The sequence below is a fragment of the Helicoverpa armigera genome, chromosome 11, assembly GCF_030705265.1.
Source record: "Helicoverpa armigera isolate CAAS_96S chromosome 11, ASM3070526v1, whole genome shotgun sequence".
Taxonomy (NCBI): Eukaryota; Metazoa; Arthropoda; class Insecta; order Lepidoptera; family Noctuidae; genus Helicoverpa; species Helicoverpa armigera.
Genome location: NC_087130.1, coordinates 3,357,705 through 3,369,061, shown reverse-complemented (window position 1 = coordinate 3,369,061; position 11,357 = coordinate 3,357,705). Strand labels below are relative to the sequence as shown.

Below are 11,357 nucleotides of genomic sequence, written 5' to 3'. Positions count from 1 at the left end.
TTAATAAAACCAAGACACGTTTGTTGAAAATATCTTTATTCCTTTATAAATACACAATCAGTCCAAAGTATTTTACTTTTCATCACATTATAACTTATGCGTTTTAGGAACAAGGATTAAGTTCGAAATCTCAGCGTCTTATTTTCTTAAAGACCTAAATAAATACATCGGAGATCACATCAACATAAAACAGTTTCAAAATAAAGTGATATTCCGGAAACTTGAAAGCATTTTATACTTCAATCGCAATTTCCCAATTTTTTAAAAAATGTATAAGCATTTTACATAATTTTACCATTACAGTACAATAATTTTAAGTATCCAATTCTTATCTAATATGGCAAAAAATCTCAATAATTTTTGAAAAGTGTTCGAAACATCCTTACGTGATTATCTCAACAGAACAAAGAGTTCCTATCAAGAATACTGTAGATTAAAAACGTATCAACAAATAAATGCATCAGTACAGTGCACACATACAACCAACAAAATGCGAACGAAAATTTTATCTTTCGTCTCTATCGAAGCTTTTTAATGCTCTGCTAATATGATGTAGAACATTGACATCGAGAGGTAAACTCTTAGGTAAGGCTACTTCATTCAAATCTACACTCTTCAATATTTCTTGAGAATCTTTATTCCCGTCTATTAAGTTTCTACAAATAGCTTTGTCCTCTGGTTTTAAAGTCACCTTTTTGGTACAATCGACAACTTCTCTTTTCTGCCTAGCGTGGGCTTGATTGACAATCTGTTGTAAATTAGAGTTAGGTGGAGGGAGATTAGCTTGTAAATTCGGTTTAGCACCATTATTTTGAACTTTAGAAGGTATATTCACTTTTATATCGTCTTTATTAGGTTGTATTGCAGCTGGCTGTCTGTTGATCTTCATTTGATTGTTAGCAAGCTCATTAACTATGGGTAGAGGCACGTTTTGTACCACTTTAGTCTCGGGAACCTTGGCTTGTGTATCTTCGCCTTGCTTGTATGATTGTGGCTCATCAGGTGAATGCGAATGTGGTTTTTCTGCACCAACTTCTGCATTTAAAACTGGTTTATTTATATTGTTTACTTTAGGTTGATTTTGTGCGTTATTTTCTGGTAGTTTAGGTTGAATATTCGGTACTTGTGCGTTTTCTTTTGCTATTTCATTAGCAGGCTTGATTTCTCGTTTTAGTTGCTGGTTTGCATTGTTAACATTATTTTGAACGACAGCGCCATTTTGATTTACAACTGCACTGTTTACTTGTGGAAGAACATTTGCAGCTATATTATTGGGAGCTTGATCTTTCGGTTTTACAGGAGCATTAGCACCTTGTATCACTTGAGGATTGACTGGTATTGCTGCCTGTACATTTTGAGGTTGAACATTTTGTGCGGGAATGTTCTGGGCTTGGACATTTGCTTGAGCATTCGGCAGACTATTTTGTGGAGCTGCGATCGGCTGTTCAGGCTTCTCTTTAATTTCTTGAATAGCCTCTATAGTTTCCACAGCCTTCTTAGCTATTTCTTGCACAGCATCATTAGTTAATTTCTCCAACCTTTCTGCTTTTACTTCATCTTTAACATCAGGTTTTTCAGAAACCCCACCTATACTTTTTATTGCCATATCAGCAATCTGCTTGATACTTTCAACAGCTATTTTCTTAGCTTCAATAGCTCCTTCTGCCTCATTCTTATTTTGTTGAAGTTCTTTCTTAGTCTTCAATATCTCGTCTAGAATTTCTTTCTGTTCTTTTATTAACTCTTTTTGTTCTTCACCATGCTGTTTGATAGTTTCAATAAGTTTCTGTTGCTTGATCATGTCGATTTTATCTTCGTTCGACTGTGGTTTGACTTCATTTGTTTTCTGAGCTTCGCCATTGCTTATACCGTTTGCTAATTTAGATTCTAACTTATTTTTGAGATTTCTTGGATGAGTTTCAGATACTTTGTCTATAGCTTCTTTGATTTCAGGTTTTGGTATTATCTTTTCTTCTGTTTTGATTATTTTCTTTGTCTGTGGTAGTTTCTCGTTGGATTGCGATTCTGGTGGGACGGGATTTGGCGGTTGGATCTCTGAATCTTTGCGAATATCTTTCTTGATTTCTATTGTGTTGATAGGTTCTTTTGGTAGGTTGCTCTCTGGTGGTGGTTTCAAATAAACATCTGAAGGAACAACAATACAATTAAGGCCTCGTAAAAATCTCAATATTATAGTAGGAGATATCATATTGGAGATATCGCATATTGATTAAAAATACAAAAAAAAATTAGACTAATAGGCGTATTTTCACCCAAGATTTAGATTTTTAAGAGAATCGTTATACCTTAATAACTTTGTATATACGTACCATCTTTATCCCTATTCTCAAAGAAGTCTTCAACGATCTTGTCAATACGTTCTTGCGTGTACTTATCATCATACTTCTCAATGCTGCTTTCTGCCGCTTGTAAGTTCGCGTATGTTCCGAGCACCATTATAACTAGCCCGAGGACTAGTACACCCTGTGAAAGAAAATACAATTGAGGAGACAGAGAAAATTGATGTATAGGGAGCAGATTTTGAATTTCACATTTTTAGCAAATATTTTTTTTTTATTTTTTCTCCAAGGTTTAACGTACTCGTTAATTTATGATGTTTGAATTCCATGAAAAGTAGATACATTTTTAAAAGTAAGTCAGTGCTTTATATTAGGTTGATCCTCATTTTAGTCTAATGATATTTTTTTCATTTTATGTAGTTTACATATTGGCCAGTCACTTCTCCTAAAGACTTCTCACCTTAGCCAGCACCCGTTCATTAGTATTCTTAAAGGTGACATTGAGGAAGCAAGCGGCCGGGAACACGACGCAGATCAGCACTCCTATAGTGGAGCCCACCAGGCCCAGCACCAGCTCTATGTTGGGGATCAACAGGCTGATGAACAGAGCCACTCCCACTATGCCCACTGTTATACAACGGAATGTGGTTTCCACCACACACTGTAGCTTCAGCCACTTTCACTGTAGCCACTGTAGCCATGGCCACTGTAGCCACTGTCACTACTAGCCAGGGCCACTGAAGCCATGGCCACTGTAAGCAACTGTCACTACTAGCCAGGGCCACTGTAGCCATGGCCACTGTAGCCACTGTCACTGTAGCCATGGCCACTGTAGCCACTGTCACTACAGCCAGGGCCACTGTAGCCACTGTCATTATAGACATGATCACTATAAGTCACTCACCTTGGCCAGCACCCGTTCATTGGTATTCTTAAAGGTGACATTGAGGAAGCAAGCGGCCGGGAACACGACGCAGATCAGCACTCCTATAGTGGAGCCCACCAGGCCCAGCACCAGCTCTATGTTGGGGATCAACAGGCTGATGAACAGGGCCACCCCCACTATACCCACTGTTATACAACGGAACCTGGTTTCCACCACACACCATAGTTTCAGCCACTGTCACTGTAGACATGGCCACAGTAGCCACTTTCACTGTAGCCATGGTCACTATAGCCACTGTCACTGTAGCCACTGTCACTGTAGCCAGGGCCACTGTAGCCACTGTCACTGTAGCCAGGGCCACTGTAGCCACTGTCACTATAGCAGGGCCACTGTAGCCACTGTCACTATAGCCAGGGCCACTGTAGCCACTATCACTATAGCCATCATCACTGTAGCCACTGTCACTATAGCCATGATCACTTTAAGTCACTCACCTTGGCCAACACCCGTTCATTGGTGTTCTTAAAGGTGACATTGAGGAAGCAAGCGGCCGGGAACACGACGCAGATCAGCACTCCTATAGTGGAGCCCACCAGGCCCAGCACCAGCTCTATGTTGGGGATCAACAGGCTGATGAACAGAGCCACCCCCACTATACCCACTGTTATACAGCGGAATGTGGTTTCTGGGATCGAGTGGTTGATTATGTGGTCGTGGTGGGATGAGTGGACCTGTGGAGAAGAATATTGACATCATTTATTTTGTAGGTAATTTAGTGAGAGAAAAAGTTGCGGTTGTTGTAACATTTTGGCGTCTTTTGAAAGATTTCAACAGTTTTGTATCAAAATGAGTAAAACAGAAATGAACCAGGCAGAAATTTCAGTAAGTATAAAGTCATTTAAAAAAATCAAAACTTTTTGTAACTGAATTTTGCTACATTGTGATTAGTCTAGTTGCCTTAATTCGTGTCACAAATAATGTTTATAATACACTGTCTATCACTATACATATAAAAATTACCTTCTTATACAAGAACGAGTATAAACTGGCTCTGCAAGGGAATATGATGAGAGGGAAACTGAACGCGAGCGACATCACGAAACCAAGCTTGATGACGTCACTTGCCATTGTTGGACTCAAGCTCATTAGGATATTGCCTGAAATTAAAAAAAGCTTTTTATACCATATTTTATCATCTATGTATTCAACCTTTTTTTTATTGAAGTTCTGTTATTTGAATTAGTTTATTGAAGTTTTCTTTATTCAAAATGTACAGATGATCATGGCTTTCTTAAAAAATCTATATTCATCTTCTCCACTATCTATGATTATCTTCTCCACTATTTATGTTCATCTTCTCCACTATACATATATGTTCATCTTCTCCACTATACATATATGTTCATCTTCTCCACTATATATGTTCATCTTCTCCACTATCTATATTCATCTTCTCACAACAAACTCACCTGATATATCACGAGAAGCGAAGGCAACATAACCAAACATGCCGAGAGTGAAGTACACCGCGGTGCAAATGTTGATGGCATTCTTCGTCACTATGTTCATCTTCTCCAGTGATAATGTAGGGAGGGACTCGAATATCTCGAACAGTTGTCTGTAATGTGAAAGAATTATATAAACTTTAATGTTATTTATTTCTTCCTTTATTTTTAAATTTCGAGTAGTTTTTGTGCTGGCTGTGTAATTTTTATTTGGTGTTATATTCTTCCTTACCGATTTCGGCTATAGTGACTGCTTTCAATTATTATTTAGAGAGAAGCTAAGGTGGTCAGCTCCTCTATAGTTCCTCATAATTAATCTAACAAATATGGATGCAAAAAAAATGTAACCCAATATTCGATCTACCCTCAATTACCAACAAAGCATTAAAAATATAACCCACCTACACGCAGTCGGGTAAAAAGAGTTTCCACTCACGTTTGACAAAACAACGCCATAGAGAATATAGGCACACATTGCAACAGGCCGGCCGGACGCCACATCTCGACGCGCTGGTTCCAATCGCTCGTCAGCATCACGCCGGCCGCTTCGAATATTACCTGGAATTTAAAGACAATGAAAGTAACAGATCTAGATCTATTTATTCGACAAATTTTCTGCGAGAATGTTGGAGATTTACGGCGTATATACTAAAGTCTGTTTTTTAATCTAAACTGACATTACGAGTGTTGTCAGTTCATTACAAATTCTTAAATAGTGATGTGGCACGACCGAAACTTAGCGTTAATAAAATCAAGTATCGTTTTTTTACAATAAGTCATCCTGAAATAATGGGCTTATACTTCATGATTACGCAAGGCGTTGCGTGGTCCCTGGCATCCCTGGCAGTTTGTAGCACGTCGTGCAGCCGTGTGTTCGTACGTGAATTGTAAATATAAAACTTTGAATGAATATTAAATTCGTCTCTTATAGATAAAACGTTACGATTCAACAAACCGGTCATCATCCTCCGAGCCTTTTTCCCAATCATGTTGGGGTCGGCTTCCAGTCTAACCGGATTCAGCTGAGTACCAGTGCTTTACAAGAAGCGACTGCCTATCTGACCTCCTCAACCCAGTTACCCGGGCAACCCGATACCCCTTGGTTAGACTGGTGTCAGACTTACTGGCTTCTGACTACCCGTAACGACAGCCAAGGATGTTCAATGACAGCCGGGACCTACAGTTTAACGTGCCATCCGAAACACAGCCAATGGTGTCTAAGATATACTTAGAAAGTACATACAAACTTAGAAAAGTTGCATTGGTACTTGCCTGACCTGGGATCGAACCCGCGCCCTCTTACTTGAGAGGTTGGTCCTTTACCCACCAGGCCACCACGATTCAACAAACCGGTATCGTAACTAATCGTAAGTACAACACTGCACAAAAAAGCTAGCAACATTATTTGTAAGTTTGACATTTTGCAAATGTTAATTTAGTCTACGAGATTATAAAACAGACTATATTAATAATTTGATTAGCTGTTTTAATGATTGATTTTGGTCGAACATGCTGCAGCAGTAGGGAAAGGAGTAAAAATTTACTATCCTAAAATGAACCTGCCCTATTTTACTCCCTGGTAAAAACATCATTCACAGCTTTTCTATGAGTATTGAATTTTACAATCACATAATCAAAATCATTTGTTAAAAGGTATTCATAACAAATTCTGTTGTGTTGTTTAATGATACTAAACAGACTATAATTAAAACACTTGTACCTATCAACAGATATAGATAACACAAGTGTCTCTTGTTTACTGATAACAGTAAGTACCCTTTCATCAACATTAGTACCTATCTACTTCTACTGATGGTGAAATGAATACCATTATTCTTAGTTTGAATACTTAATAAACTATGTATTGACACGGCATGCCGACACAGTTGGTTATTTATAATGCTGTGTTATTTTATTACACTATCGAGTTTCAAGGTGTTTCACTATCGATTAAATTAAACGGGTATTAGTCACACAAATCTTGGTTGTTATGTAATTCAAGTTAACGGCTGAGACTGAGAATTTCACTACAAAATGTTTTAATAAAAAATGCATGACTTTCATAAGTTTCATAGGTTCTAGGAGGAAAGTTCAGGGGTAGGCCTAGATTTTATACCTAAGTATATTCTTTCACTTTTTCATCGGCATTTTTCTAAAACAAGAAGAATATATCTAAAGTAGTGTTTATCCTACTAATGGCCGAATACAGAAACTCTACAGCCACTCAACTGTAAGGAATGCTTTTAAGTAAAACTTAAAGTAAAGTTACATTTAAGTGTATCCTAGCCAGCTCTTTAGTGACACTGCAGGTCCACGCAAAGAGCGAGGGTGATTATGGGGGCTCGCGGGACAGTGGCACCTGACATGACTGTGACCATGCGAGTCACTTACGAACTAGCCAGGCTGTATTTCGAGATGAAATAAAAATGAAAAAAAAAAACTCACCTTCATAACAAGACAGAAGTAGAATGCTATAGTAGCCGCGCTCACGTTGCTCAGACTGTCCACGTTTCGCAGCAAGCCCAGTGGTAGCACGCATACGATCGATACTATCACCATTATTGATGTTCTGTAACATAAGTGTAATTAAAGATTAAGAAATAAAGTAGTGAAGAACTTAAAATAAGAGTAACTTGAAATAGGAAAAGAAATAGAAAATAGAACGTTATTTCTCACATGAGAGGAATTAATTAAATTCTCTACATAATCTATGTTTCTATACCGATATAATAAAGAAGAAACATGAGGAAGCTACATTATCCGCGAGTAACATAGGCTAGATATATTTATAACCCGATATGGGCAGTAGTTCCCACGAGACGCGGGTGACAACACGGGAATCCGATTAGTGATTCATAATTGAGTTCATCAACCAATTATAATCATCACATCATAATCCAACAATTAATAACCCAGCTTAAAACTCTGATAAGCGAACTATTAAATCCTTATTTAATCACGTTCTATAACTGCAGGTATAAAAGTAATGTTGCTATAAATAAAAACTGCATAAAACTGTTACGTTACACTTGATTAGGTAAATCCTTCATAGTGAATTAACCTCCGCCAATGATATGAATTGCGTAAACTAGACAAAGTTGGCTTATAAAGTCAATAATATACATAAATATCAAAACAACAGGTGATAATAATAGTTAAATAAATAAAGACTAATTACATTTATAAATATGTTTTTAACCCCCGACGCAAAAACGACGGGGTGTTATAAGTTTGACGTGTCTGTGTGTGTGTGTGTGTGTGTGTGTGTGTGTGTGTGTGTATGTGGCATCGTAGCTCCCAAACGGATGATCCGATTGTAATGCGGTTTTTTTTGTTTAAAAGGTATGTCAGTCGGGAGTGTTCTTAGCTATGTTTGGTGGAAATCGGTTCAGGTCTTCAAGGTCATCAGCTCGTTTGCTAGATGTGATAGGAATGTTACACGCTCAGTTTACTTGCAAGTATATGTGGGATCTGAAATTTGAAACACTAATGTCTTTTGGAACCACTGAGCTGGTCTTCTGTTAGGGCACGAAGGTAGGAGACGTAACCCTGAACTGCCTTTTAGTAAACCCATCGAGTTTGGGCTCGTTGAATTTGTCTTGACGAGTTCTCTTCATGTTTCTGATTGACGAGAACCTGATGCTGGAAATGGGATGTGGTGGATGAAACCCTGGAATACCGGAATGAAACGGATAAACCGAATTATATTTTTGCTGAAAATCTAGTTTGTCATGAGGATTGTTAAACAGCTTCCTTTGGCCGAGATCGCATATAGCGACCCCATCTTAAGATAAAATAAATTAAATGAAAGAAGGAAAAATTAAGGAGCTCCTTTAAAAAGCATGAAATAAAATTAAATTATAAATTTAAAAAAACCCCCGACCCAAAAAAAGTATGCAATAATTATGACAAAAGGTTAAAAACGCTAAACCCTATAAAAAGCAATAAATAACTTTTAACACTACGGAAACTCAATTTTGACGTGTCGGGGGACCGCTTTTTACCTTCATAAATACTTACATAAATCAAATGATACCTACCTAATTACAACAATCGTTTAAAAAAAAAACACGTATCTGAAGTAATGAATTAGAGCGGTCCCCCGACACGACAAAATTGAGTTTACGTAGTGTTAAAAGTTATTTATTGCTTTTTATAGGGTTTAGCGTTTCTAACCTTTTGTCATAATTATTGCATACTTTTTTTGGGTCGGGGGTTTTTTTAAATTTATAATTTAATTTTATTACATTAGCAATTTTTGCATCTTGAGCTACAATTAACTGGGTAAAAAATATGGCCTATGTTACTGGGACATACATAAATAAGCAGCCTTATAAAAAAAAAAAATATGGTTATGTAGTTTTTAAGCGAATCAAATGGCAAAAATGTTTCTTTCTTTATTATATTACTAGTGCAAACATGTTTCAGCTATTTGCCAAATAACCAAAGTAACTGGTAGTAAAAGACAGCTGTTTACAAAATAACTTTTGGAGACAATGGGAAAGAGTTAAAAACAGTTTCAACAAATTTTGTTTTCCTGTAGAATGAGTACTATGCATGTACAAATGTTACCAAAATTTAAAATTATTCTGTGGTAGCTTCCATCTGTGGTTTCACACATATCCAGAGGGAATTAGTTACTGCACCAGGATAAAGATTATCCTACCTCTTATTTTATCAAATTATTCAGAAGTTTTGCTTGAAAGAGTATTCAAGTTTCATGTTATAAATAAATCTTTATTGATATAAGTAGAACAGATTGTAGCATAATGTAACACATTAACAAAATGGATAGATCCAAATATTATAATGTACTGAAATGCAGTATAAAGTGCTTAAAAATTCAACTAAAAAATTAATATCAATGTTCCAATAAAAAAATATTTTTCTTAAAATACTTACCTCAATATATCACTCTGGTTAATGTTAAACATCTTAGCAATAATCTGTGGTCCCAGATCTCCGACCACAACAAAGTAAGCTATACACGTGCCCATCAGAAAGCCGATGATGCCAACTTCCACAGCTATTTTTCCAGCTTGTCCGAATACATGGAAAGCTAAAACATTTAAAAATTACCTATTAGCAAGTTATTACAAAATATGGAGTTTAACAAAGGAACATTTGATTAACCAGAGACGACATTTGTTCTGTCGTTTAGATCTGCAATATACCAACATTCAACTATTTTTAACCAACATGAAAAAAGGAGGTTCTCAGTTTGACCTGTATGTATGTGTATGCGGGAATATCTCAGTTTTGCAGAATCAATTTTGATGTGGTTTTCAGTATAACATTTGTTAGACTTAGAAGATGTTTAGGCATTGAAGTCGATTTTATTTCTTGTTAAAGTTTTTTTATTATATTGTAGTAAACATATTGCTTAATTTTTGTTAATACTTTACCTAAAAATTCAAAGTTTCTTCTTCTTGCAAGGAGAGCTGATTTCAAAAGGAAGTGGCAACATAATCTTGAGACCAGACCCATAAACAGTAGTATGAGAGTAGCTAGCAATACACCACACTGAAAGAAAAAACAATAGAAAAATATATATTTTTTTTTTCAAACAGCATGCAACCTAAGAAATTCATACAATATTATGTTTTACCCTGTACATTTCTGTGGGGAAAATACAAAATTTATCAGCAAAATTAACTGTGAAAATGTATCAAAACTTATTGAAAGTTGTTTCTGTGACAACTTTTCCTTTTTAAAATATATCTTTAAACAGAAGAAGCAATCATCATTTTTTCCCTAACAGGCTCGAGATTATATTTCATAGGAACTGTACCTACTCTAGATTGATTGGTAAAGGTTATCAAAACATTTTTTTTTACTAGAACTGCTAAACTGGATTCACCAAGGCTAAGGTTATCTTTTGTTACATCCTAGGCCGAATTTTCGAGGCAATGTTATAACATTTTAACGTGTAATAGACTAATAAAATTACTACCGAAAATAAACCTGATATATGAAGTCTATTTTAAATTTTAAAAAATAATGAAACTTACTTGTTGAAAGCAGAAAGGCATAGCCAATATTCCGACTCCGATAATACTGTTGGCCAGCGTGATAGATTGGCCAGTGGTACCCATGTTTGTAAGTTTTCTAAACTATTTTCACTACACATACGCCCCTAAATACGGAATTTCTTTAGGGCCACATATCGGTACACACGTATTGTTTTGAACAACTCGCTGGGGGAATCTGTCTGATTTTGACAGTTTTGGCAGATTGTTGACGTGCCTGACGTTGACGTTTCAAGTGTCGCGTTGACTATTGCGCTCCGTTCTACACAATAATTTAATGGAAAGTGAATAGTTAACACAAGTTACTCACGTAGGTTCTTCAAGGAGTTGATTGTTGATGTAATATTTACGATAGATTTAATATACACTGCCATCCCACCAAGCATCATTCAAATTGGAAATTATCTAAACTTTCCTCAGAAATATCTGTATCTAGTATTGGTGAAAATAGTATAAAAATCAGTAGTTTTAAGTGAACGAAAATAGCATTTTATTTTGCCCAAGTAACTTACAACAATAGGCAATAATAAATAGCAATATGCAATTAGAGCTTTATCGATTGTGCATGTGTTTAGTGGATTTAATTTTGGTGGTCTTTTATTTTCCCGCCTTTACGTACTTTATCATCAGTCTAGCG

At 36.3% G+C, this 11,357-nt stretch overlaps 1 protein-coding gene across 1 annotated transcript; it reads right to left on the bottom strand.

The window, feature by feature from the left end:
• Positions 1-19: 19 nt before the first annotated feature.
• LOC110371992 (putative sodium-coupled neutral amino acid transporter 10) lies at positions 20-10,936 on the bottom strand. The gene is made up of 10 exons (XM_064036785.1): positions 10,703-10,936; positions 10,097-10,214; positions 9,594-9,750; positions 7,137-7,260; positions 5,128-5,249; positions 4,656-4,804; positions 4,207-4,343; positions 3,681-3,917; positions 2,331-2,484; positions 20-2,145 (listed from the first exon to the last, which is right to left on the bottom strand). The coding sequence occupies exons 1-10, from the start codon at positions 10,784-10,786 to the stop codon at positions 506-508; spliced, it is 2,922 nt and encodes a 973-aa protein (XP_063892855.1). The 5' UTR covers positions 10,787-10,936; the 3' UTR covers positions 20-505.
• Positions 10,937-11,357: the final 421 nt, after the last annotated feature.